We start from the raw sequence: 23251 nt of genomic DNA, 5'->3' as shown, positions 1-23251 counted from the left end.
TTTTTTTTCTAATTAAGAGCTAAAGACTACGTCAATAAATGATTGCAAATTTCGCCACTGCGTAGTCAATGGATTTTTTTTTTTTTTAATGATAGAATGAAGGTTTTTTGTATGTTATCAAAAGTTGGTTTAGTTTGAAATTGAATTTTAAAATGAAAAAAGTACAGCAAAAACCAAACTAAAATAGTAAAAAAAAAAGCCCAAAAAAAAATATCGAGTACTTAATTTTAGTTTTTTTTTCTCTATTGGCCAAAAAATTAGTTTTTCCTCTCATTTGTGTTTTTTGTGGTCACTTAATTTTTTTTTCTTAACAAATTACAAGTAATTTTTACTATTTTTCATATATATATATATATATATATATATATTACCATATGTTAAAAAAAAAAAAAAGCAAAGGGATCAAAAGAAGCTTTTAAACAAAATTTTAATAATTAGTTAAATTTTTAATATTTTATTATAATTAATTAGTTTTTTATTTTTATTGAGAATTAATATTTAAAATTTTATTTTCATCAAATTAAATATTTAAATATCTATTTTCACTCTAATTAAAATTTTAATTTAATGAAAATAGGTACTGATAATTAATTAACTTTTGTCTAATAAAAATTCAATTAAAAGTAAATATTTAAATGCTTAATTAATTACAATAAAATAATAAAATATTTAATTATTGTTTAATTTTTATTTCGACTTATTGAACCCTTTTGCCAAAATGACAACATAAGTTGATGATTCCAATTTCTATTATTGAAATATATATTATGATGTGAAATATGTAATAGACTACGGAAATATTGTCAACATATAATACTAAGAAATTAACTATTTTTTTTGAATAATTAGAAATTAGTTGATCAAACAAGTAAAACAGAGGATGAAGGAAGAATCGACCAACACTTGGTTTAGACTTAAGAGAACAACCAAAACTTCATTCACCGTTGAATCGCCTAACTTTATTTTCTTTTTAATTATGTCTAAAAATAAAAGAATTTAGAATCCAACGAAAATGGAGGTAAACTCTCCACGTGTTAGATGCAAAGTAAGACTTTTCCATTTATAATTTTCAACGAGAAAAGGCCCCAAACTCAAAGACATCACTACATCATTTTTTTTTTGTTTGCTTGGCTTTTTTTTTTAATCCTTATTCCATTTAAAAGGAAAAAAAAAAAGAATGGCCAATTAATGTATATTTTGTGAAAATATATTTTAGTATTATTTTTTATAAAAATCATAATTTGAAAATTAAAAAAGTTATAAATATTAAAAATTGAATCTTAATTTACTAAATTTATTTTTATATCACATATATAAGGACTTGTTCAAAGATATATTTGATATTTTTATATGAAAATACAATTTTAATTAAAAAATATATAAATTTATGTTGAAAGGAACCGATTAAGTCTTGAAATTTTCACCGGAAAATGAAGAAATTTTATTGTTAACCAAAGTCAAATCTACAAGTGAATTGGGAGCCATTTCAGTTAAAGTGTAAAAATCGGGTGGAATATCCTTTTGTGGTGGTAAGGCGTGACGGCAGCAACCGGGGGGGAGCCTGGAAAAACCAATAGGTAAGACCCACGTGGACAGAATTCTATAGTTTCATACTTATGCAACTGCAAACTTCGCTTTTCCAAATGGCAAAGATTCCTTTCTTGTCTTATTACTTTTCCTTACATGACAACACTGCCCCTTTGATCCAACGATTCCATTTGACTAGCTTGGTCTTTTCATTTTTGTTTTCATTTTAAAATGTTTGCTTTTTTTTTTTTTTATCATTTAAAAAGTCAGAATATACCGACATGCTCCTTGTACTGCATTTCATGTTTTCAACCCAAAAATATCTTAGCCCAAAAAAAAAAAAAAAGCCCAAAGTATATGTCTATAATATAAAGAAAAATTAATGCCCTATAAGTTTAGATTATCCCATATCTTTTTTTTATGTAAGATTCATTTTGACTCGAATCAATCTCAATTTTAATATTTTACATGAAATAATAAAAAATAAAATAGTTTATTGTGTCGAATAAATGTTTTTAATCAAAAATATATTTTTTAGGTGAAGAAAAACCTATTACTTATAAGCTCAAAATTATTCCCATCTCTTTCTCACGTAGGATCCATGAAATAGTATAATTTTTTTCTTTTAATTTAATCATGTCAATTGAGCGCCTTTAAATAAAGAAAACTCTCTCAAACAAAGAAGAAAAAAATACTTAAGTCTATTAATTGTATGTTATTATTTAATTTTTTTAAATTTAGATTGATGTATTTTTGTCAAATTATTTTTTGATAAATTTTTAGTTTTTATGTTTTTTTTTTTTAAACAGCATGCTAAAATATTCAAAATTGGAGAAACTATTTGTGTGCGTTACAAACTTGACAACGTCGGATAGGACTAAATCAACCCTTTTTAATATAAATAAATAAAAGAAAAAAAGCCATGGTAGATGTCTATTATTTTTTGTTAAGTTACTGTTGAAGGTAAATTTAGTAAATTGTATATTTATATTATATAAATTATTAATAATTTATATATTTATATTATATTTTATATAAAAATTACGTGTATAATTTATATCGATATAAAAATATAAAATATATTTTATATTTTATTAAAATTATGTATAATTTTTATTAAAATTTTAAATTATATTATTATATCTTATTTTAAATTATATAATAATCCAAATAGGAAGATTTTTTTTTTCCCAGTTTTGCACTCTTAATTAGTCTCATTGTTTGGTGGTCGGTAATGGAGCTGAAGATTGAAGTGACAACAGCCATATGGCCCTTTCTTCTATCTTCTTATCGTGTTGAAAATATGTTACAGTCAAACGGTTTTTGGATACATTTAATTTGAATACAACAAAGCTTGAAAATTACAGAAAAGAAATATATAAATGTTTTTGAAGTTTAATTTAAGTCACATTGATGGCTCAACAAACTTCGAAATTGATATCCCATGAATCCCTCCCTAAGCGTCGGCCAGTTTTGCATTTTAAGTTCTATATTGACTGTTTTATACCTTATTTTACACATTTCTAGTTTCGTGCATCATATAAAACTTTTGGATAAGGCTTTCAACCTTCTATTTCTTTTTTTACAATTATTTTATTAATAATAAATTTTTTGGATAAAATAAAAGTAAAAGCATTAACATATTTATCCATTTTTGAATTCGATTTATTTTTCAACTAATACTTCAAAAAATTCGTATTAAAATTATGCCTAAAATTTTATTTTATATCTTATAATACCATAAAAAATTTTAATTTTATTTGAATTTAATTTTTTTAAATGATTTTAAAAGCGTATTATTTGACATGAATTTCAAGTATTTGAAAAATTATTCTCGAAATACTTTCTACAAAAATAAAATTTAATTAAAAAAATGAACTCATGTTTTTATCCTTTAATCTGATTTTGCTTGCTAAAACTGTATTTAAATAATCAAATTGAAATTATCTCATTCTTGTGAGTTACCTATTAAAGTAGAAGCCATTTAAATTTTAAAAAGAGAAAAAAAAAAAAAAAAAAAACGAGGTAAACGGTTTTGGATTTTATTTAAAAAAAAAAAAAGAAGAGAGGGGCAAATCAGACAATTTGACGAACCAGACAAACCAAAACCAAGACACGGCGGGTGGGACATGAATGTCATTGTCTTCTTGCTTCGCATATCACCAGTTTCATACTAAACTAAAGACTGTTCACAGAAGGGAAGAGTTAAGAATAGTCAAAAATATCTCATCGTCTTTAATTGGTACATTTCCAAAAATTCAATTCTCAGTCAAACAAATCTCTCAAAAACACCACGAGATTTCCATCCCTTTGCCTTAAATCTCAATTACGCGTCTTTTCAATCGTACTTGTTTTTTGGTCAATGTTACATTTTTAATTGCCATATTATATTCTGTTCAGCCTACTCTGCACTGTAACAACTACCCTGACTCAGTCCATCTTTTCTTCTTCTGATTACTACACAAACTTTTCTTTGGTTTTTCTTCAATCTTCTGCAGTTCGTACCCTGAATTCAGCCTACTCTGTTTAGCAGGTTTGTTCTTGGTTTGGCGCTTGTCCCATGTCATCTTGTGATAGTAGAATCATTTACTGGAAAACGTTTCTTTTTCATATGTCTTTTTTCTTTTATATTTTTTGGATTGATTTTACGTTTGGTTGGTATAATAAAAACCTAGGAATTCGATTGTTTCATTGCACAGATTAAAACTTTGCTCTTCTGTTTAAGTACTTGCAGATAATTCTAATATTGGTTTTAGTTTTTATCAGGTTTTTATATGGAAAATATTTGATTGCAAAGTTTTTTTTTCCCCACAAATTTTACTGCCTATCAAACAGAGCCTGGGCTAACGATGGGTTTTTTTGCATTTTTTTGGTTAAGTTCTTTGTTAGGTATATAAATTGGGTTATTGTTTGAGATAAAATTTAAGTCTTGGAAGAATAATGGGAGGTGTTTGTTCTGGTGGAACACAAGAGCGGAATATAAAGCTTGAAAACAAGACTACTACAGGATTTTCGGGGAAGCTCAAGTCAAAAAAGTGCTTTACTAAGCAAAAAGGAAATTCCAATTCACATTCCTATGCCAATGCCAATGACGATGATCTCGAGAGAGAGCGGCAAAGGCACGATTCTGGAGACTTCGGGTTGCAATTTTCCCGGGAACTGAAGCCATCAACATCCGCCAGGACATCAGCTTCTAAGGTATTGCTTGCTTTAACCATCCTGTAGCTTCAAGGTTGGAGCACATAGAAGTTTGATCTCAAAATCAAGTGGCATTGCCTTGATTTAAATTTTGACTGGAGGAGCAGTTGATGTGAAATGGAACGGTCTGAAGAAACAATGTTGATGATAGAGAATCCAAATTCATGTCTATGCATGGAACATAAATATTCCTGATTATGTCTAGCATTTAAGATCTTATCTGCTACAACTGAACTTTTTGGTGGCCTATTGGATTGTCATCTAACTTAAACTTTCATTTCATATTGGAATTTTATCAATGAGAATGCCTGTTTTTGCGAAGAATAATGGTATGAAGTAAAATGTTCGGTTTATAACTTTGATTTCTGTTTATTTAGGGGTAGTTGAATTCCTTTGGATTGTAGACATCTAACCCTGCAATTTCTTGCTTCATGTTTATTTATTTTTCCTTGTGTAGGTTTCCCACAGGAGCTCATTTCTAGGAAGAGCTGGCATTATAGGACTAGAGAGGGCAGTCGATGTTCTAGATGCACTTGGAAGTAGCGTGTCAAATTTGAATGCCGGAAGTGGCTTTCTTCCTGGCCTGGTTTCTGGAGGGAATCGAATATCTATATTGGCATTCGAAGTGGCTAATACAATAGCTAAAGGAGCAAATCTGCTGCAGTCACTTTCAGAAGAAAACATCAAATTCATAAAAAACGATGTCTTACATTCAGAAGGAGTACAAAAGCTAGTTTCTACAAACATGAGGGAGTTGCTAAGTCTTGCTGCGGCTGACAAGAGGTAGGTTAATTGTTAGAGAAAATAGTTGTTTTTTTTTCTCTGTGCTTTAAAGTGTTCTGGATGCAGAGATGATGTGTTAGTTCTTGCACTTTAATCTCTTATTATAACATTTATCCTTTGGCATTTCAAGGGATGAATTGGATACTTTTTCGCGTGAAGTAATTAGGTTCGGTGATCTGTGTAAAGATCCACAATGGCACAACCTTGGTCGATACTTTTCAAAGTAAGGCAGATTTTTTGGTAGCATTACTTTCAGCTTAAATTGCTGATGTTTACTGATTGAGAAATATATCTCTTGCTACTGTCACAATCTGTCAGACTAGATACAGACAATTTTCATAAACAAGCTGGAGCTGAGGCAGAAATGATGATGCAAGAACTAACTACTCTTGCTCAACATACCTCTGTAAGAAAATGTTTAATTATCTTGTTTGAATTAAAGCTTTTCAGAAGTTTGTATGATGCTTTTGAAATTTTGTCCCGCACGTTTGACTTGTCTGCATTGCATGTTGTTAGAGCCGTAACATAAGAGTTGTCCATCTATGTGAAAGATTTATTGCTGTATATTGGTTTTTGGTATTGAAAAGGTTTTATTCTGAGTGTTCTAGTTCAAAAAATCTAACGTATCTTACATGTGTAGGAATTGTACCATGAATTGAACGCACTGGACAGATTTGATCAAGACTATAGGCGAAAGCTGGAAGAAGCGGAGTCCTTAAATCTCCCTAAAAGAGGTTAGGCTTGGACGAACCTTTTCTCTTTCCAGAGTTTTCTTTTATTTGCCTATGGATTATGCAGAAATTTGATCCCTTGTCGATCATATAGCAAATATGTCATAAATTTTGGGTGATGTATCATTGCATAAAAATGAAAATTACCAATCAGAAATGCTTTAAATATGCTAACTTCAGAACGAATATTGTTCTTGTTTTCGTATTAAGGGTTTATCTCACATAGCATTTGTCATTGATTAACCATTCTAGGCACTAAAGCCTGTAATCTGCTCTGATCCTCCTACTTCTCACTTTCAAGATGCTGTTACTAATTTCTACAGCATTCACTCAGTTTATATCTGGACAAAACTTATTCTGGTTGATTTTTTCTTAGTAACAGCTTCTAGTTGTTCATTCCCTAATTATCATTACTGTATTTCTGATATTAGCTAGAAAGCTGCTAACCTGGACTGCAGCTATTCTATTAACAGCTACTTCTTTTGAATTGTAGGAGAGAATCTCATGATTTTACAAAATGAGCTAAAACAACAAAGAAAGCTTGTAAGGAGTCTGACAAAGAAATCTCTTTGGTCTAGAACTTTGGGAGAGGTATATAACTACAAGCTGCTTGTTATAATTGCTGAACTGATACTCCCAGGGGTGTTCTCAGTGGAAACCTTAAATATTCACTTCAATCTAGTTGTCCGTGTCTCCATGAAGCTTTTAGCATTTCAAAGGAGTATTCTTTGCCTCATATACCTCATGCTATACTGCTTTTTTTGTTATGTTAGTGATGGTTGATTTTTATGACCGTCAACACAAGCAATTGTCTGAAATACTATGGAATCTATTTTGCTCCTGGAAAAAATGATTGAGATCATTCAGTTTTGCCTTCTGCATATGCAATAAATGTTCGTGTTGCCAGAGCCAACAATTATGCAACCTTTCTTGATTGTAATTTTGTTTCATTGCAGATCGTGGAGAAGCTTGTTGAGATTGTCACTTACATGCATCAAGCAATATTTGAATCCTTTGGAGGTAATCATATATAGATTCAACTCCTATCAAATTATTAGTGTGGGGAACATTATGTGTGTTCTTTGATGTTTTACCTTGTCTTATTAATATAATTTTCATCTCACGGCAGACTCAGCATCAGTCAAAAAGGAGATTACTGAAAATCCTAAAAAACTAGGTGTTGCTGGACTTTCATTACACTATGCTAATGTAATTCATCAGATTGACAACATTGTAAGTCTATGTCCTTTTCTTCTTCTCTGTTTGTCATTTGCATGTTTACCCCATTTCCCCTAGCAGTCTAGGCCTGCCAAATTGGATTAAATTGAATTTATATGTTATAGGCAGCTCGCCCAGCTTCACTTCCACCTAATATCAGGGACACATTGTATCATGGATTGCCACCTACTGTTAAGAAAGATTTAAGGTCCCGATTACAGTCCATTGACACCAACGAAGAGGTATTTTTTTCTACAATATTTGAGTTGTGATCCATACTCAATAAACTTCAATTTCATAATTCATTGTTTTTCTTTTTCTGCTCCATTTAGCTTGAGGGTTGTTTGTTTTTATGTGCTTGTTCGCTGTATTAACATGATCACTTAATTTCTTGCTTTTTCTCCAGCTCTCAATCTCACAGGTCAAGGATGAGATGGAAAAGACACTACGATGGCTTGTTCCTGTTGCCACTAACACAACCAAGTAGGTTAAACTAGTTTAGATTTTATTTTTCCCATTTGCTGATTTATTTGTCTACGCTTGCCTAAATTTTTTGTCTGAAACTAAACCAAAAAAAAATGTTTTTTTTTTGGTCTCTTTGATGTCAGTACTAAGTAAGATTTGTTTCTTTGATTTCCTTTCGCTGCAATTTGCAACAGAGCACATCAAGGTTTTGGATGGGTTGGAGAATGGGCAAACGCTAGGTTAGTCAAGGCCGCTCTTTATATCTCTGTGCACATGGTCGCATGCAAGTCTATCTAAATGTTAATGAGTTATTTTGGTTTTTCTTCATAACAATGGGGTTTCCTGGTGTTTATTCTTGTCTGACAGCAACGAATTTGGAAGAAATGCAGCCACAAATATCACCCTCACACGCCTTCAGACACTTTATCATGCAGATAAACAGAAGACAGATGCATACATCCTTGAAGTAGTGGCATGGCTTCACCATTTGATCTGTTTAATAAAACAAAGAGATCATGGCTTCAAGCCTCGGCCAGTTCGATCTCCTACTTGTAAGGGTTTGGTTTTTCACTCTAAGATGCAGCGATTTCTATCCGTCAACGTTGGGCCTAAAGCCCACAGGATTGAACTTTCTCAAGAAGACAGAAACTTACTCAACAAGGTGACTGCGAGGAGATTGATTCCAGGAATTAGCAAAAGTCAGGAACTTCCTTTAGGCAAAAACGAAAGGATCAAGATTTGGGCATTAAGGAGTGCCGGGAACTCTCCTGATAGGAGTTTTAGGGCAAGAAAGAGTCTAAAGCATCCACAAACGAATATATTGGATGTCATGGATGGTTTAGATCTCACAATTTGAGTCACATTCAAAATTTCACCCTATCCTTTGTCTAACTTTTAAGATCCATTTCATGCCTCTAGATCTCGTTCTTTTCATTCTATTGTATATGTTTTCCTATGAGATTTATTCTATCGTGTACATAAGTCCTTTGATATGGTGGTAATTTTATTGAAATGATGTTCGAATTATTTGTGAGTTCTTGGCTATAGGTGGGAGGTGACCCATTGTTGATATATACTCTGGAGAACTGCAGTTTTGGCACATTGCTTCTTGATATATGCTTGAACTCTGCAGTAGGGTTCCGCCAATGAGTACCGGAATCTTTTTTAACAGTTGCTCCTATTTCCATAGCTTGATATTAGGAAAGCTTCAAGACATTACATCAAAGAGTGAACTATTTAACGAGTTTTAATTGGTTAGGCCTACTACAAACATTTTCCATATTCTAATCTGTTACCAGCAGCACCATAAGGCAATACGGAAAGCACCTGGTTCTTGTTCTAAGTCATTACCTCTTTTATCTCATGTCCTAATTCAAATGTTTCTTTCAACTGCAGTGCCATCTTGCATGCCTGAAACCAAACATCAATCTGATGCGGCATGTCTGTACGATTGAATCTGTTATATTAAGATCTAAACCTATCTAAGAATCCCATTCACTTGGTATCTTATGATCTTACCAGCTCCTTACTTTTCCTCTGTTTATATCCATAGTTCCAACTGCTTCAATTCCGTCATGTCTCCTTTTCTTTCTTGTGGTGCTGTCTTCCTCAGTTTGTCCAGAACATTCTGTACCACCAGCTGGAACGAGTGAAACAACTGCAAACCAGCAAGAAGTTCGTGCTGGCGTCCCCCAAAGTGAAGGGAACAGTGCTTCATTGCTCGCGTCCCCTCCCAATGATACTCCTGTTAACAAGATTCCATTTGCTAAACCTGTTGGCAACCGTAGGTAGCAATCTCAACTGGGTTACCAACAGCAGCAAGAGCCTAACTATCCACAACACAGCATTAACCAGCCTCTGTCAGGCTTTAATCAACCATATCCTACTATAAACCAGCTTTTTCAGGGCTACTAACCAACAGGGCTCACTGGAAAACGCTGCTTTTGATAACGGGGCTTCAAAGGAGAACACTTGCATTTTGGCTCCTTTACTTTGATGCTTTCCTTTGGATTTCTTGTTTAGAACTACATTGACAAGCGATGAACAAAACAAATCCGTTAAGACCTATTTCTAGATGTTAATGTATCTAATTTTTATTCCACGTTTTATTTCAGGTAAAATCGAGTATTATAGATTTTATTCAAGATTCCCTCTTTCACGCGAGCTTATTAATTAAGTTTCTCCCATTTGTTTTGACAGATATATATGAACAATTCTACTAATAAGAAGAATAATTTAGAAAGATTGGACAGTAACTTATAAGCTTGCCGTTAAGATTGGAATCAGGTGGGTGAGCCGAGGGTGCCCAATTGTCGTAACCAGGCGTTGGGGCGAACACCCATATCGCATCTATTGCGAGTACAGACCACTTACAATATCCCATTAACTGCCTCCGGGATTTGCTTGGCGTTCTCGCATCGTCTTTAAAAGAGACAACTGCAGTGGGGGGTTTTTTTTTTTTTTTTTTTATCACATTTATAATTGATTTTATAAAAGAAAACAGGTTCCTATAAAAAAAATAAATAAATGAAAGAGAATAGATTTATAATGAATAATATATGATTGTTTGAATTTTTTTTCTAAATTTAAAAAATATACCGTGCAATTAACTAATAAATGTTCAAATTGATATCATATAATTAGTCAAATTTTCAGGAATTTTATTTTTGATAAAAGCAAAAGGCTAATTAAAACCATACTGTTAATATGTATTTTTTAGATTAATTTTGTCCAAGAAGGGCTAGTTGCCCGGTGATGTTATGGGCCTAAAATGGGCCCTCGGAGGTACAATGATAAAAGTATATAGTCCAAGATTTTCTAGTTTAGGTTTGACTACAAACCCAGAAAAGACGCTACGGTCCAGCTAGCCCTTCCCTAGCCCAGACCCAACTCAAGCCATTTGCTTCCACAAATAACTCAAACAGCAATTTCAATTACCTGGCCCAAAGATAAAGTAGGATTTTCTATTTCGTTTAGGGTTCAATTTCAAACATAAGTTTCTGTCCAAAGAAAAATTCAAACATAGTAATTTTAATTATATGGCCTTGTTGTATATCCCAAAAGGAAAAACAACAAACAACGAAACTGTAATCTAAAGTCAGAATAAACAAATTTCTTATGGAACAAAGGAAGAAGATAAGCAAATTGTCTAAAACTTCAAAACTTCCCCCACTTTTCTCTAGGGATAGAGATTAATAATCTCATAAGATTTACATTGGAGCTATTAGGGTTTTGGACGCTCATTGTGTTTTAACATCTGATTGTCTGCTTGCCTTCTCTGTTCATGTTCATGTGTCTTCCCACACGCTAGTCTCTGTCCTCGATTAAAATTAGTACGAAACATCCAACATTGTTTGGTGTTTGACTTTACCGTTAATTTGACTCTGCGAGTGGCAACCGTCCATTCCCTCATATCTTGACACGTTTCCAGTACGTTGAGGAAGGTATACTCAACCTTCACATGCTCCTCACATGGCGATGATAAAATATTCGAATGATTTGACATAAACCACGTCTTTTGTTTTTTTTTTTTGAAAAAAAATGACCGAATATATAAGATTTTTTAATTAGTAATTCGACGAGAAAGTGTTGCTTTAATTTTTGCCAAGTTGCATCGTTTCTGTTGCAGGCTTAAGGACCAAAACTGCGACGATGAAGACGGGACCTCGTTTTGGGAAACCATGGTCTAGGATCCTAGTGTCAAATCACTAACAACAACTCAAAAGGACGTCTCACTTTGCTCTAACATGTTGTCGGACGACCCACTTGTAAATACCAGCTAGATAGAACATAGATTAGACGCACATAACTCTCAATTCAAGGTTTTGATACAGTTTTTTTTTTTTTTTAATTTTATGTTTGGATCATTATAATTCTTTTTTTTTTTTATGATTGAATAATTATGTGTATAATATTTTTTAATTAAATAAATATAAAAAATTTATGAGTAGATTAAAAATTAAAAAAATCACTTGTTTATACTTTTATCTTTTAAAAACACATATAATAAATTTTAAATTTAAATTTCAATATTTTTATTTTTTTTAAAATATAATTTTTTTGGAAAAAAAATAATGATTCGCCTATCCATCTAAATTCAATGAATCAACGTTGACTTGAAAACAAACCATGTCTTTTCCTGTTTTTTGAATAATCGAACCCATTGTTTTCCATTCATACCTTTTTCTACTATAAAAATTGTGGGCTGATAATAACCCAAGACAAGATGTAAGCTGGCATTAATAATATTAGCCCACGGTCACCTTTTATTTCATTTGATGTCAAACCGGTAAGGTTGGAAACTGGTGCCAAGTGGCTACATTATTAGTACTCTTTTCTGTCTACTTGCCTATCCTAGAACTTAAATAAATAAATATATAAAATCGCAAAGGAGATTCTGGAAACAAGGACGGTCCGCTGAGTCAGCATGTGAGAGAAGAGATCCAAATGTTCCAAATGGATAAGCTTCGTTAACCCAACCTATCTAACCCTGGTTCGCCAATTTTATAAATAACCTTGCCCATCCAATTACTACCCCAACTCAAAGCAAAAACAACGAACAATCAACAAGCAACAATCAACGATTAGAAAATGGCTTCTGTGTCTTCTACATTAGCTTCTTTCAGCTCTTCCTCCGCTCATTTCATGGGCCCCCAAATTTCCATCAAGAAACCCAGTTCCATGCCGACACGTGTCCAGTTCCGGCCACTCCGTATCTCTGCCTCTTGTACATCAACGGTTGAGAGAGAGATTTCGCACATTGCTTCTCCGTCATCACTATACGAGGTATTGGGGATTCCGGTGGGGGCCACGTGTCAAGAAATCAAGGCTGCTTACCGGAGACTGGCGCGAGTTCTACACCCGGACGTCTCGTCTAACGGTCAAAATAGCGCCACCGCACACGAGTTCATTAAAGTACATGAAGCTTACTCTACGCTGTCTGATCCTGAGAAACGCAACGATTACGATCGAATGTTGTTCTCCAGGCTCAGGCGCTCCTTTGCCATGTCAGCATCCGCCGCATCGATGTCCAGCTCAACTTCTTCTGGATTTTCTGGTTATACGAGTCGAACCTGGGAAACTGATCAATGTTGGTGAGACTGCGTATAAATTATGTGGGAATACAGGGTGATGAGTGGAAATTAGTATTTTTTGCTAATACTTCAGTCTGTAAATATGAAAATGTTTGAACTAAAACAGGCGGCTTTTTTTATAGCCTGAGTGTATAAAAGGTTGGATTTTTGTGTTATGCTGTTAGTGTTCTGTTTCTTGTAGTTTTATGGTTTTAGTTTTATTTTGAAAATTCTGGACTGAATATTTCTTGTAAATGCTTATCTCAATCTGTAGTTAAACTCTAAGCCTAAGTTACAGAGATACCTTGAAACTAAAAATCAGGGCCATTCTAAAGGATATAATTTAAGTTGTTTGAATACCAGATTCATTGTGGGATAGAAGACTTAAATATAATTAACAGGGATGGGGAATTTTTAGTTTTCTCATTGTTCCACATGGATACAATGTGCACAAATGGGATATGGATAAGAGCCGTGTATCGAGGCTAGACTTAATACTTGCTTTAATTTTAGTATCTCGCTTACCATTATTGGACTGTAAATGGGAAAATTTAAGCAATTGAATTTTAAATTTGAAGATGGTGGCACCAATTCTCTGTGCTCTGTCGTTTGGATGAGCTCAACTTTCCCTCTTTCGACAGGGGAGATTTGCAAATTAGAAGCCAGAAAAAGTTATCTAATTGGAAACTTCGGAACTTCAATAATATTTATTGATGAATCAAATTGCAACATAAAGGAAATGTTAGTCTTTTTGATTCCGATTGACTTGCCAGAATCATCGAGACTAGAGTGTGTTTGTTGGTATTCAATTTGCCTATGATAAACTCAACAGCTCAGAAAAAGCCGAAAAAGGTTTCCAGAAAAAGCTGGAAATAAATAAATAGTAGAATAGTACAAGTCAATGCTTATCTAATTCTTGATGCAACGTCAACACCATTCACGATCCAACGTTAACAACTGTAATTTGCAAGGTAGGGTTTAGCAAACCTTTTTATTAGGCAGGCCTTTGATGGGCGTCACTTCACGGGCTTTTGACAGAAAAGCCACCAACGGCTGGACACAAACATCTGGCCCAAAAGCTACACAAATAGTTGATGTGCCTCATAAAATTGAATGGTTCGCTATTGGAATCAATGCGTTTCCATTGGCAATCAAAGCCACCTCACCACAAATTCATCTCCCAAGAATCTAAAACCAATAATTTCCAACCATAAATACTGACACTGAATTTGTCCGGCTCTCTCGTCCACCCAATCTGTAATCCCCGCCCAGGTCTTTTTTTTTCATCTCTCTTTTTCAGTCTTTTTGTCGTGTCTTTGTTCTTGGTTCTGCTTGACTGAATTAAATTTCTTATTGTTTTAATTTCCTCTTTATGTCTGACTAGCAATACTAAAAAGTACACCAGGGTAATGCTTGTAGCTCGGTTAAGACTGAAATCTTGAACAAAATATACAAGAGACCACCTAGGATGGAAATCTGAGTAATGATCTTAATGACGGTTCTTATTTCTTGAGGTTGCCGTTATGTTTTTGGAGAGTTCAATGAGTGTAAAATGGAAAATCATAACATGAGAGAATATAACTTTAGGCCGGTTGGCATCTTTCAAGATTATCATATATTTGTTAATTTAATTACATTTTATTATAAAATAAATTAAAGATTATTAATATTTTACAAATTATTATTTTTAAATAACATTAAAATCATTAATTTATATAACTATTATAATATGTATGGTTATTTTCGTATTTTTAAATAAAATAATGTTTGATTTTTAGTAATAATAAACATAATGATGTTTAATTACCAAGTATTAATAATTGTTAATCAAATAAGATTATCTTAATGGTAAAATCACCTCGGTGAAATAAATTATGTAAAAAATATTTGAATTAAAAAATTAAATTAAATTAATAAATTCATAATAAAAGAAAAACAAAAATATTATATTGTACATAAAATATTAAAAAAACAAATAAATTATTTTTAAATTTATTATAATGAATATTAATTGTAAAATATAAAAGTTTATAAGATAAACTAATTATAATTAAAAAAAATAAATTTTTAATTTACATATTAAATACATAATATTATATATTATTAATTTTACGTTTCACTTTATTTTAATAATAAAAATTTTTGATCTTTTGAGATGAGAATTAAATCGTCTTCCAAAATGGTAATATGTTTAGTGACGACAATAGCAACTTTTAGTTGGGACCAGATTCATCTGCTTGACTGTAGCTGACGTTTTTCTTTGAAGCTCCATTTCCCTATAAATACACATTCTTTTATCGCCATTGCAGAATCTCACACTTCCCAACCCCCATTTCTGAAGAAGAAGAGCGTTGGATTTTGCCCATCCATCCCAACTCCCTCTTCTTCTTTCTCCTTATTATATAAAGGATTCTTCTTGCAAACTTTAAGCTTAATGGCCCAACCTACAGTTATTGCTGTTATTTGTGTTTTTATTCAGTCACATTCGTTCATATCAGGTACTCACGGGAAACTTTGAATGATGTTTAATCAGTTCTCGTGTTAATTATTAGGATTTGGTTTCAAGTTTGGTTTTTTTTTTTTTAATTGATTTTTGTTACATTGTAAACAGGAGTGCAAGCAACAACCTTTACCATAGTAAACAAATGCGATTATGTGATATGGCCTGGAATTCTCTCAACCGCACGTGCTCCAACAATTTCCACAATGGCCTTTACTCTCCAAAGTGGTGAAACCAAAACAATTACCGCACCGACATCATGGGGTGGTCGCTTTTGGGGTAGAACCCATTGCTCCCAAGATTCGTCCGGAAATTTTTCATGTCTGACTGGTGATTGTGGCTCCAGGAAGCTAGAATGTTCAGGAAATGGCGCTTCCCCACCTGCCACTTTGGCTGAGTTTACTTTGGACGGTGCTGGTGGTTTTGATTTTTTTTATGTGAGTTTGGTGGACGGTTACAACGTCCCTATGTTAGTGGTTCCTCAGGGTGGCACAGGGCAAAATTGTACCTACACCGGCTGCGTAGTTGATCTCAATGACTTGTGTCCGTCGGAGCTCAAGGTGATGAGCACAGACAGCAGCGACGGCGTCGCGTGCAAGAGTGCTTGCGAGGCCTTCCGCGAGCCTCAATACTATTGCAACGGCGATTGTGCCACACCCGATACTTGCAAGCCTTCTTCGTACTCGGAGATCATTAAGAGAGCGTGCCCACGGGCCTACAGCTATGCCTGTGATGATAAGACCAGCACTTTCACATGTGCGAATGCTGATTACACCATTACTTTCTGTCCAGCCAACACTAGGTTAAATATACTTCACAAGCCTTTTCAACTTCTGTCCAACACTTTTAACGATGAAGGGTAATCTATACTATATATTGAAAACAATTCTTGTGGTGTTGTTTATTTGACAGTAATTGATTGATTGTCTTTGTTAATTATTATTATTATTATTAATTAAATGAATAAGAAGGTTTGAATTTTGTTTTATGGGCTTTAAAACATGGGCTATGAATATGGGGTTTTAGATATTATTTTTTTACTTAATTAAATGTTAAAAAATTAAATAATTTTGTTTAAAATTTTCCTCAGAAGGAAAAGAGTAGATATTCGTTCAGAAGCTTCAAGAAAACAAGAAAGGAGTAGATAGATATAAACAAAAAGGAGAAAATGAAAGGAAAAGCCTAATCTTTGTTCACCTTTCGTTTTTCATAAAACTTACACGTGATTTTCATTTTTAGGTCATAGCTGCTGGTGGTTGTAAATATCCCTTTCATCTTCTCTATTTTCTCTTAATTCTTCTCTGCCCTACTCCATTCGATCTCTATCTACCCCTTATTTTCTCAAACCTCTAAAAATTTGTTTATTTTAATTATTTTTTTTAAATTTTGTTTGTAATTGATGTTTTCTAATAGAATTTTTTTATCTTTCTTTTTATTATAGGCTTCAAGAACTTGGAATTTTGTTGGTAGTACTGTACGTATTTTTAAAGGTAAATTTTTATTTCTTTTTTTATTGTAAGATAATTTGTTTTCGGATTTTGTGAAGGATATATAATTTGGATATATTTTTGTTTTTGCTTTTGGTTTTTAGTGAACGTCTTAAAGGTTAAATTTTCAAAGAACTCATAATTGCCAAAATAAAATTGTTTTAATTTTTTGTTTATTTCTTGATTTTTTAAATTTTGGGTGTTATTATTGATTAGAGCTATTAGTTTTATGGACATCAGTAAAGATGTTTGCTTTTTTTTTTTTTTACAATTATTTATCAATAATTTTATATGAAAATATGTGGATTTTTTTTTTTATGTTTTAAGTTTTGTTCTGTTATATTAATGATTTATTTTTTTAATAAGATTTTTATTTGGTTTTGCTTATGATATTTTTTGGTTGGATGACCAGGTTTACATCTTTTTTGGTTCTTCAAATTACAGGTATTTTGTTTTTGTTACTTTATAGTAAAAATAAATATTTATGTGGAGTGAATAATGTGAAAATTTGAATATAAATAAATGGGTATGAAAATATCTAAATTTTCTTGTAAATTGTAAATAGATAGAGTCCAGAAGGTATTGCCTCATGTCAAGTTAACAAACTGATCCTTGTTTTGTCATGAAAATAAGCTGGTCCTCGGAATGCTATATAGGGTGGGGTGTGGAATGGTGTTTTTAGGCGTTCCGGCTGAAAAAGATTAGCTGTCCCTAAACATGCATCAATCCACTGGGATAGGCATCGCCTTTTGATACCAATCCCGCAAATTGAGACCGAGGCTCTACTAGACTAGACTGAACACTTGCGCGCCCATAACAGTTCTATTATCGCAGTTGTGGTTAAAGAAGGTTAGTTCAGGGAAATAGGAAGTAGTAAAATAAATAAACAGGTTGGCATTTTTGTCAACATATTATACCGTTATGCTGCGTTGGAGTGTTATTGCTTTTGTCTGAGTTTTTTAACGGTTAATTTTGGTACGTAAATTGCAGCCACAAATTATCGCAAGGGCAGAACAAGGAAACAACAACAAGGACAACGTCACCTCTTATCAACAGCACAATGGTGTTCCAAGGTGCCTTGTACGACAGTGCGGCATCACCATCAACGTGCAACCACGTGTTCGGATCACATGGATAGCGGGATCGTCGGCATCACAATGGCAATTTGGTGTTCGTGGCAACTCTTCTAACATAATGACTAATTAACCTTATATGAAGGGGTAGGGGTCATATTGGGCCGTAAACTTAGGCAGAATATGCAAAGAGTGGTGGGTGTTTTTTTTTTTTTTTTTTTGCGGGGGGTGGGGTGAAGGGCCAATTGCACGAAATCGGAGGCTGTTAGGGTTGAGAAATATTTTTCTATTTTTATTTTAGGTTCAATTTTTATATTATAGAAAGGGATGGGATTGTGTGAACTACTATCACATTTGCTTCCAAGAAAAATGAATTATTTTTATTGCCAATTTTTCTCTCCATATTTTGTTTTTTGTTGGATTTCCTTACCATTTTGCATAACATATTCCATCGACAATATCTTTCAATTTCTATTATTAGTAAACCATTTATCAACAGTGTGCTGAATGCAACTTTTTTTTATAGCAATAGCTATGGCGTATAAGATGATCTTTTTTACCTAATTTGGTGGCTTGTGTAAAATGGGATGTTAAGAGACTATAAGCTAAAGCATTTAAATTTGCAATGAATATTATTGGATTAATTTTCTCAAAAAAAAAAATATTGGATTAGTTATCCGGAATTTGTCATGAACATTCTTAATTAGTCCCAATATCCAAGTACAGAATTTCTGTTCTTTTAAATTCCTTCTTCTTTTTCCTTTTTTTTTTTTTTTCTTGAAGTTTGATCGGGAACCTAATACACTTTTAATATGGGATTACGGCCCATATTGTCGGTGGCAATGTGTACAAATAAACAGAAAACAAGCCAAAAAATTTAGTCCAACTTCCAAAATTACATGAATAAACAGCCACTTATTTAAGAAAACATAGTTGCAATTGAGGCAACCTTCTTCCACGCATTTTCTCTTCTAGTGCTGCTCTTGGCCTCCATAAATTTATTAATATCTCATTCGAGTTTAATATAATAATTCTCTCACAGTTTCAATCGTAAAAGCAACAATAATGCATTTGTGAAACCTTATTCATACATATTCACAAATAATACAGAACATGTTGGTAGTCCAAAGGAAGCATATATTTTACAAGATCGCCATAATTGTGTAATTATCGAGTTAATCTTATTATTAAAATAATTTTATTTGATTATCAATTATTAATAGTTAGTAATTAAAGATCTATTTTTGTTACTACTAAAAATCAACATTATTTTGTTTAAAAATATGAAAATAATTATACATATTTTAATAACTATATAAGCTAATGATTTTATATTAATTTGTAAAATATTAATAATCTTTTATTTATTTTATAATAATAATAATTAAATTAATAAATATATTTATTATGTAAACAAATTAATAATAAATATATCAAGGTGAACTTATTTTTATAATATAAATTATGTAAAAAAATTTTGAATTAAAAAATTAAACTAATCTATTAAATTAATAAATATATTATATATAAAATATTAAAAAACACATTATTTTTGAATTTATTACCATGAATTTTAGTTTTAAAATATAAAATTATTATATAAATTAATTAAATTTTTTTAAAAAATAAGTTTTTAATTCACATATTAAATACACAAAATTATATATTATTAATTTTACATATCACTTCACCTTAATAATGAAAGTTTTTTACTTTTTTGGATGACATTTAAATCACTTTTCAAAACAGTAATTTGATTATTATCTCCACATAGAATCATGCTTACTACACAATGATTTAATTATTATGTGTAAATTAGTATGATGTTTGAAGTGATATTCTCGTACCAAACTTCATCTTAAATCGTGCTACAAAAGTTACCGTCCTTAATTTAATCGTATTATTGAAAGATATATCTATACATAGACATGGCTCTCCTCTTTCCAAAACTTAGCATATAGTTTAACTTTAGATGTTAGATTGATTCACAGCAGCTGGCAAGATTGATGCACTCTTCCTTAGTTGCCAAATGGTGACCAAGAACACTAGAAATATTTTCTCCCTTGAAAATATAAGAAATCATAACTGATTCAATTGAAGACATGACAAACCGATGTAAAGTTTTCCAAAATTTACTTTTGCTATTGAAGCTTATGGAGCCCCGGGGAATTTGTCAGCTATATGTTAAACATAATCACCTTCAATACGGATAGTCATTCTAGCAATAAAGCATTGGGAAAATGTTTTTATTACCATTTATCAATTGTAATCGCCCCGTTCAGGTGACTTGAAGTCTGGTGTTGAAGTGAAGATCACAGGACCCATTGGGAAAGAGATGCTTATGCCAAAAGACCCAAACGCCATCATCATAATGGTAGCTCTAAGGATTTTTTGGGTTAACATAATTACCATCTTGTTATTTGAACATTTTTTAAATTAGTTATGTTTGGTTTCCTTGTTGCAGCTTGCAACTGGTACTGGAATTGCTCCTTTCCGTTCATTCTTATGGAAGATGTTCTTTGAAGAGCATGACGACTACAAGGTAGATGTGATATCTAAAGCTTGCACAACAAATTGGCAAGTTATGGTAATTACTTGACCTGTGAAATGCAGTTTAATGGGTTGGCTTGGCTCTTCTTGGGTGTTCCCACCAGTAGCTCACTGCTCTACAAGGAGGCAAGCTTTCTTAACCTTTACATTATTCATTTATTCTTTCCCTTGGTACTGGAATATATTGGGTTAGAAATTTTATCAGTTCTATTAATGCGCTCTTTTAATGCCTTCAACTCAGGAATTTGAGAAGATGAAGGAGAAGGCACCAAATAACTTCAGGGTGGATTATGCCATAAGTGGAGAACAAACAAATGACAAGGGTGAGAAGATGTACATTCAAACCCGAATGGCCCAGTATGCTGAAGGGCTATGGAAATTGCTCAAGAAAGATAACACCTATGACTATATGTGCGGGCTTAAGGGAATTGGAAAGGGAATCGATGACATCATGACTTATCTGGCTGCCAAAGATGGTAAATTTATATGATGGGCAGATTTGACTTTAACATTTGCAGAGATATAATTTGATCTTCTAACTTTTGCTTCTTCCAGGTATTGATTGGATTGAATACAAGAGACAATTGAAGAAAGTAGAACAATGGAATGTTGAAGTCTACTTATCTTGGCTTGCACTAAATTTCTACAGGGGATTTTGCCATTCAGTGATTTCCTCCCTGCTGTTTTCACTACTTTGCACCATTTTTTAAAAACTTCTTTGACGTAGAATTTGAATTATTAGCTCAACTGGCAAATTCTTACCTCAAGACAGGTTGTATAGTGCAAATTTGAAGGAAATAACTCCTAATATATTGCTTTTCTAATCACGTGTAACTTTGGTTTAAGCTTGTGGACCTGCGGTCAAAATTGTAGTGACGAGATGCTTAATCTTCTCACATTCGCTTAAATTTCTTGGACTATGCTCTTCTACTAGAAATTGCAAAACCTTTGAGACCACGAGGCATGTGCCGTGACTGATAAAACTGCGTTCTCGGCAAGAGGGTTTTTTAACTTCTTCTTTAAGACTCGTTACAGTAACTTAGGCTAAATGGTCCGCATAAGCCCAATTTTGAATGATTTCCCAAAAAGAAAAAATTGGACCAAACAAGCGCAACGGTTCCATGATTTCCCCAAATGCACAAATGGGCTACTAAGTCGAATATGTAAACGGTGCTAAACACAAGAAAGTTCAATAGGCTATGTTTTGGGTTTAATTGGGTTGGAAGATTTGTCACGCTACAAAGATTAATGGGCTTGAGATTTTAGATAGTCTAGAAATTCTCTACTCTTTGATGAGCTACAAAGTCCATCGGGTTTCCATTTGCGAGTCTAATTAGCCCATGTCTGCTTCATTGTTCTATTTCCTAATGTAGTAGATCACTGGGCTAATGGAAAGTGTTAAGCATATGCCAATAGACGGCAATGAGACAAAAACAGATCTGTAATGATAGAAACCAAAAAAAATCTCCTTAAGCAACCCTGATACTCCATCAATAATTGCCATTATAATTTCTCACCAAGCCTGCCTTTTGCATCAGCTGATGTTGATTTAAAAATTGTAGGCAAACGCATCAAGATTGCTTAAATATTCTTAGCACCTTCCCTTGTCGGAAGCTTGGTTCAAATTCATGATGACGTCTCCTTTGAGTGCTTCTAATCATCTAATGATAATATGATTTCAGCATTTCAGCTAATGATAAAATATCCCATTATGTTTGGGTTTTGGAAAATGTGAATTCATCTTTGTGGAATACAGGTGACAATCATTTATTTTTTGTCTGACAATAACATCAATGGTTGTTGATATTGTTGCTTAGTATAAAAATCAATGTTTCACATTAAGCCATTAACCTTTCTCATGCTTCTACTCATGAAATTCTTCTTTGTATTTTTTGCACTTTTGTTTCAACATTGTCGGTGAATCTTTTGATAACCCACTTCTTTTATTATCAAAGTTCACATATATTAAGGATGGACAATGAATGATCCCCAATGATGCATCTGTCATATTCTCTCTTAACATTAGCGTTTTTTCCCCGATGCTAACGAAAATTGATGTTCTTTCTTGAATGTGAATCTCCTTTTAGCCTAGCATTGAATCAGCGATTAGAATAATAGATTCACTGATCTTTTTGCAGTAATGAAAATGTCATTTTCTTACCGACTGATACATGTTATCCAAACGCCAGCTGTTAACACCTTTTGACATTAATAAAAAAAGGGTAGGTGCTTTGTTTTAGAGAAAATTATATTCAAACAGTTAATTTTGGTCCAAAATCCCACTACTTAGGGAGAAATTTTCGGCTGTCAGTTATAGATACAATTAACATTGTAGAACTTACTAGCATGGTTGTTTAAATGTCAATGGTCTAACCCAAACATTTGGATTCTATTTGGTTTTTCTACAAAATAGCAAGAGGAGTAGCTTTTGGATTCTACCTCTCTCACTAATCACTATCATCTAATTTGGATTCTAACACATATTCATAAAAACATTTTTTTCTTTGATCTGTCAATTGATGACTTTATAAAATGTTGACGACCACACCATGAAACAAAGATTTTAGGTGAGGAACGAGGATGACAAGGGATAAGCCAGAATAGTATGAGATGAACAATGAATTCAATGAACAAATGTTATTTTCAC

General features: G+C 32.6%; 3 protein-coding genes, 1 non-coding gene and 1 pseudogene across 10 annotated transcripts; 4 read left to right on the top strand and 1 right to left on the bottom strand.

Annotated features, from left to right (window-relative positions):
* The first annotated feature begins 3719 nt into the window (after positions 1–3719).
* On the top strand, positions 3720–8955 carry LOC111303543 (protein PSK SIMULATOR 2-like). Of its 2 annotated transcripts, none has more exons than XM_022899930.2 (13): positions 3720–4060; positions 4406–4725; positions 5183–5508; positions 5639–5731; positions 5827–5914; positions 6149–6242; positions 6733–6830; positions 7196–7259; positions 7369–7472; positions 7583–7699; positions 7864–7940; positions 8117–8161; positions 8289–8955. In XM_022899930.2, exons 2-13 carry the CDS (start codon positions 4468–4470, stop codon positions 8776–8778), a joined length of 1854 nt encoding a protein of 617 aa, XP_022755665.1. In that variant the 5' UTR covers positions 3720–4060; positions 4406–4467; the 3' UTR covers positions 8779–8955. The 2 variants fall into 2 exon arrangements, with proteins under 2 accessions (XP_022755665.1, XP_022755747.1); XM_022900012.2 differs by having other exon boundaries at positions 3880–4060; positions 4417–4725.
* A 1245-nt stretch (positions 8956–10200) lies between these two features.
* On the bottom strand, positions 10201–10303 carry LOC149519522 (small nucleolar RNA Z279/snoR105/snoR108). The gene has a single exon (XR_016341235.1). It is a non-coding gene; the product is annotated as a small nucleolar RNA Z279/snoR105/snoR108 (small nucleolar RNA).
* A 2138-nt stretch (positions 10304–12441) lies between these two features.
* Positions 12442–13170, top strand: LOC111303478 (chaperone protein dnaJ 11, chloroplastic pseudogene; annotated as a pseudogene). Its single transcript, XR_016340767.1, has one exon. The product of XR_016340767.1 is annotated as a chaperone protein dnaJ 11, chloroplastic pseudogene (transcript).
* Positions 13171–15112: 1942 nt separating this feature from the next.
* LOC111303407 (pathogenesis-related thaumatin-like protein 3.5) lies at positions 15113–18444 on the top strand. Of its 5 annotated transcripts, none has more exons than XR_016340765.1 (6): positions 15118–15492; positions 15606–16353; positions 16936–16984; positions 17394–17425; positions 17615–17830; positions 17972–18444. XR_016340765.1 is itself a non-coding variant. In XM_089758062.1 (5 exons), exons 1-5 carry the CDS (start codon positions 15429–15431, stop codon positions 17548–17550), a joined length of 840 nt encoding a protein of 279 aa, XP_089614188.1. In that variant the 5' UTR covers positions 15113–15428; the 3' UTR covers positions 17551–17681. The 5 variants fall into 5 exon arrangements, 3 of the variants coding, with proteins under 3 accessions (XP_089614188.1, XP_089614187.1, XP_089614186.1); XR_016340766.1 differs by having other exon boundaries at positions 15119–15492; positions 17638–17830; positions 17972–18109; XM_089758062.1 differs by lacking the exon at positions 17972–18444 and having other exon boundaries at positions 15113–15492; positions 15606–16296; positions 17547–17681.
* Positions 18445–18588: 144 nt separating this feature from the next.
* LOC111304342 (ferredoxin--NADP reductase, leaf isozyme, chloroplastic-like) lies at positions 18589–21466 on the top strand. Its single transcript, XM_022901246.1, has 9 exons — positions 18589–18593; positions 19097–19217; positions 20034–20086; positions 20176–20237; positions 20337–20428; positions 20519–20596; positions 20668–20730; positions 20846–21080; positions 21160–21466. Exons 1-9 carry the CDS (start codon positions 18589–18591, stop codon positions 21312–21314), a joined length of 864 nt encoding a protein of 287 aa, XP_022756981.1. The 3' UTR covers positions 21315–21466.
* Positions 21467–23251: the final 1785 nt, after the last annotated feature.

This window comes from Durio zibethinus, chromosome 3 (genome assembly GCF_047325235.1).
Source record: "Durio zibethinus cultivar Kanyao isolate XHJ-2024 chromosome 3, ASM4732523v1, whole genome shotgun sequence".
Classification (NCBI taxonomy): domain Eukaryota; kingdom Viridiplantae; phylum Streptophyta; class Magnoliopsida; order Malvales; family Malvaceae; genus Durio; species Durio zibethinus.
This window is presented reverse-complemented; position numbering and strand designations above follow the sequence as displayed.

Bases quoted from the DNA above. Each gene is read 5' to 3' on its own strand.
- LOC111303543 (XM_022899930.2), top strand. From the start codon at position 4,468: ATGGGAGGTGTTTGTTCTGGTGGAACACAAGAGCGGAATATAAAGCTT. The intron at 4,726-5,182 runs GTATTGCTTGCT...TTCCTTGTGTAG, and splicing joins CCAGGACATCAGCTTCTAAG to GTTTCCCACAGGAGCTCATT. The intron at 6,243-6,732 runs GTTAGGCTTGGA...TTTGAATTGTAG, and splicing joins CTTAAATCTCCCTAAAAGAG to GAGAGAATCTCATGATTTTA.
- LOC111304342 (XM_022901246.1), top strand. The intron at 20,597-20,667 runs GTAGATGTGATA...TGTGAAATGCAG, and splicing joins AAGAGCATGACGACTACAAG to TTTAATGGGTTGGCTTGGCT. The intron at 21,081-21,159 runs GTAAATTTATAT...TGCTTCTTCCAG, and splicing joins TTATCTGGCTGCCAAAGATG to GTATTGATTGGATTGAATAC.
- LOC111303407 (XM_089758060.1), top strand. From the start codon at position 15,429: ATGGCCCAACCTACAGTTATTGCTGTTATTTGTGTTTTTATTCAGTCA. The intron at 16,354-16,935 runs GTAATCTATACT...TTTTTATTATAG, and splicing joins AACACTTTTAACGATGAAGG to GCTTCAAGAACTTGGAATTT. The intron at 16,985-17,393 runs GTAAATTTTTAT...TTGGATGACCAG, and splicing joins TACTGTACGTATTTTTAAAG to GTTTACATCTTTTTTGGTTC.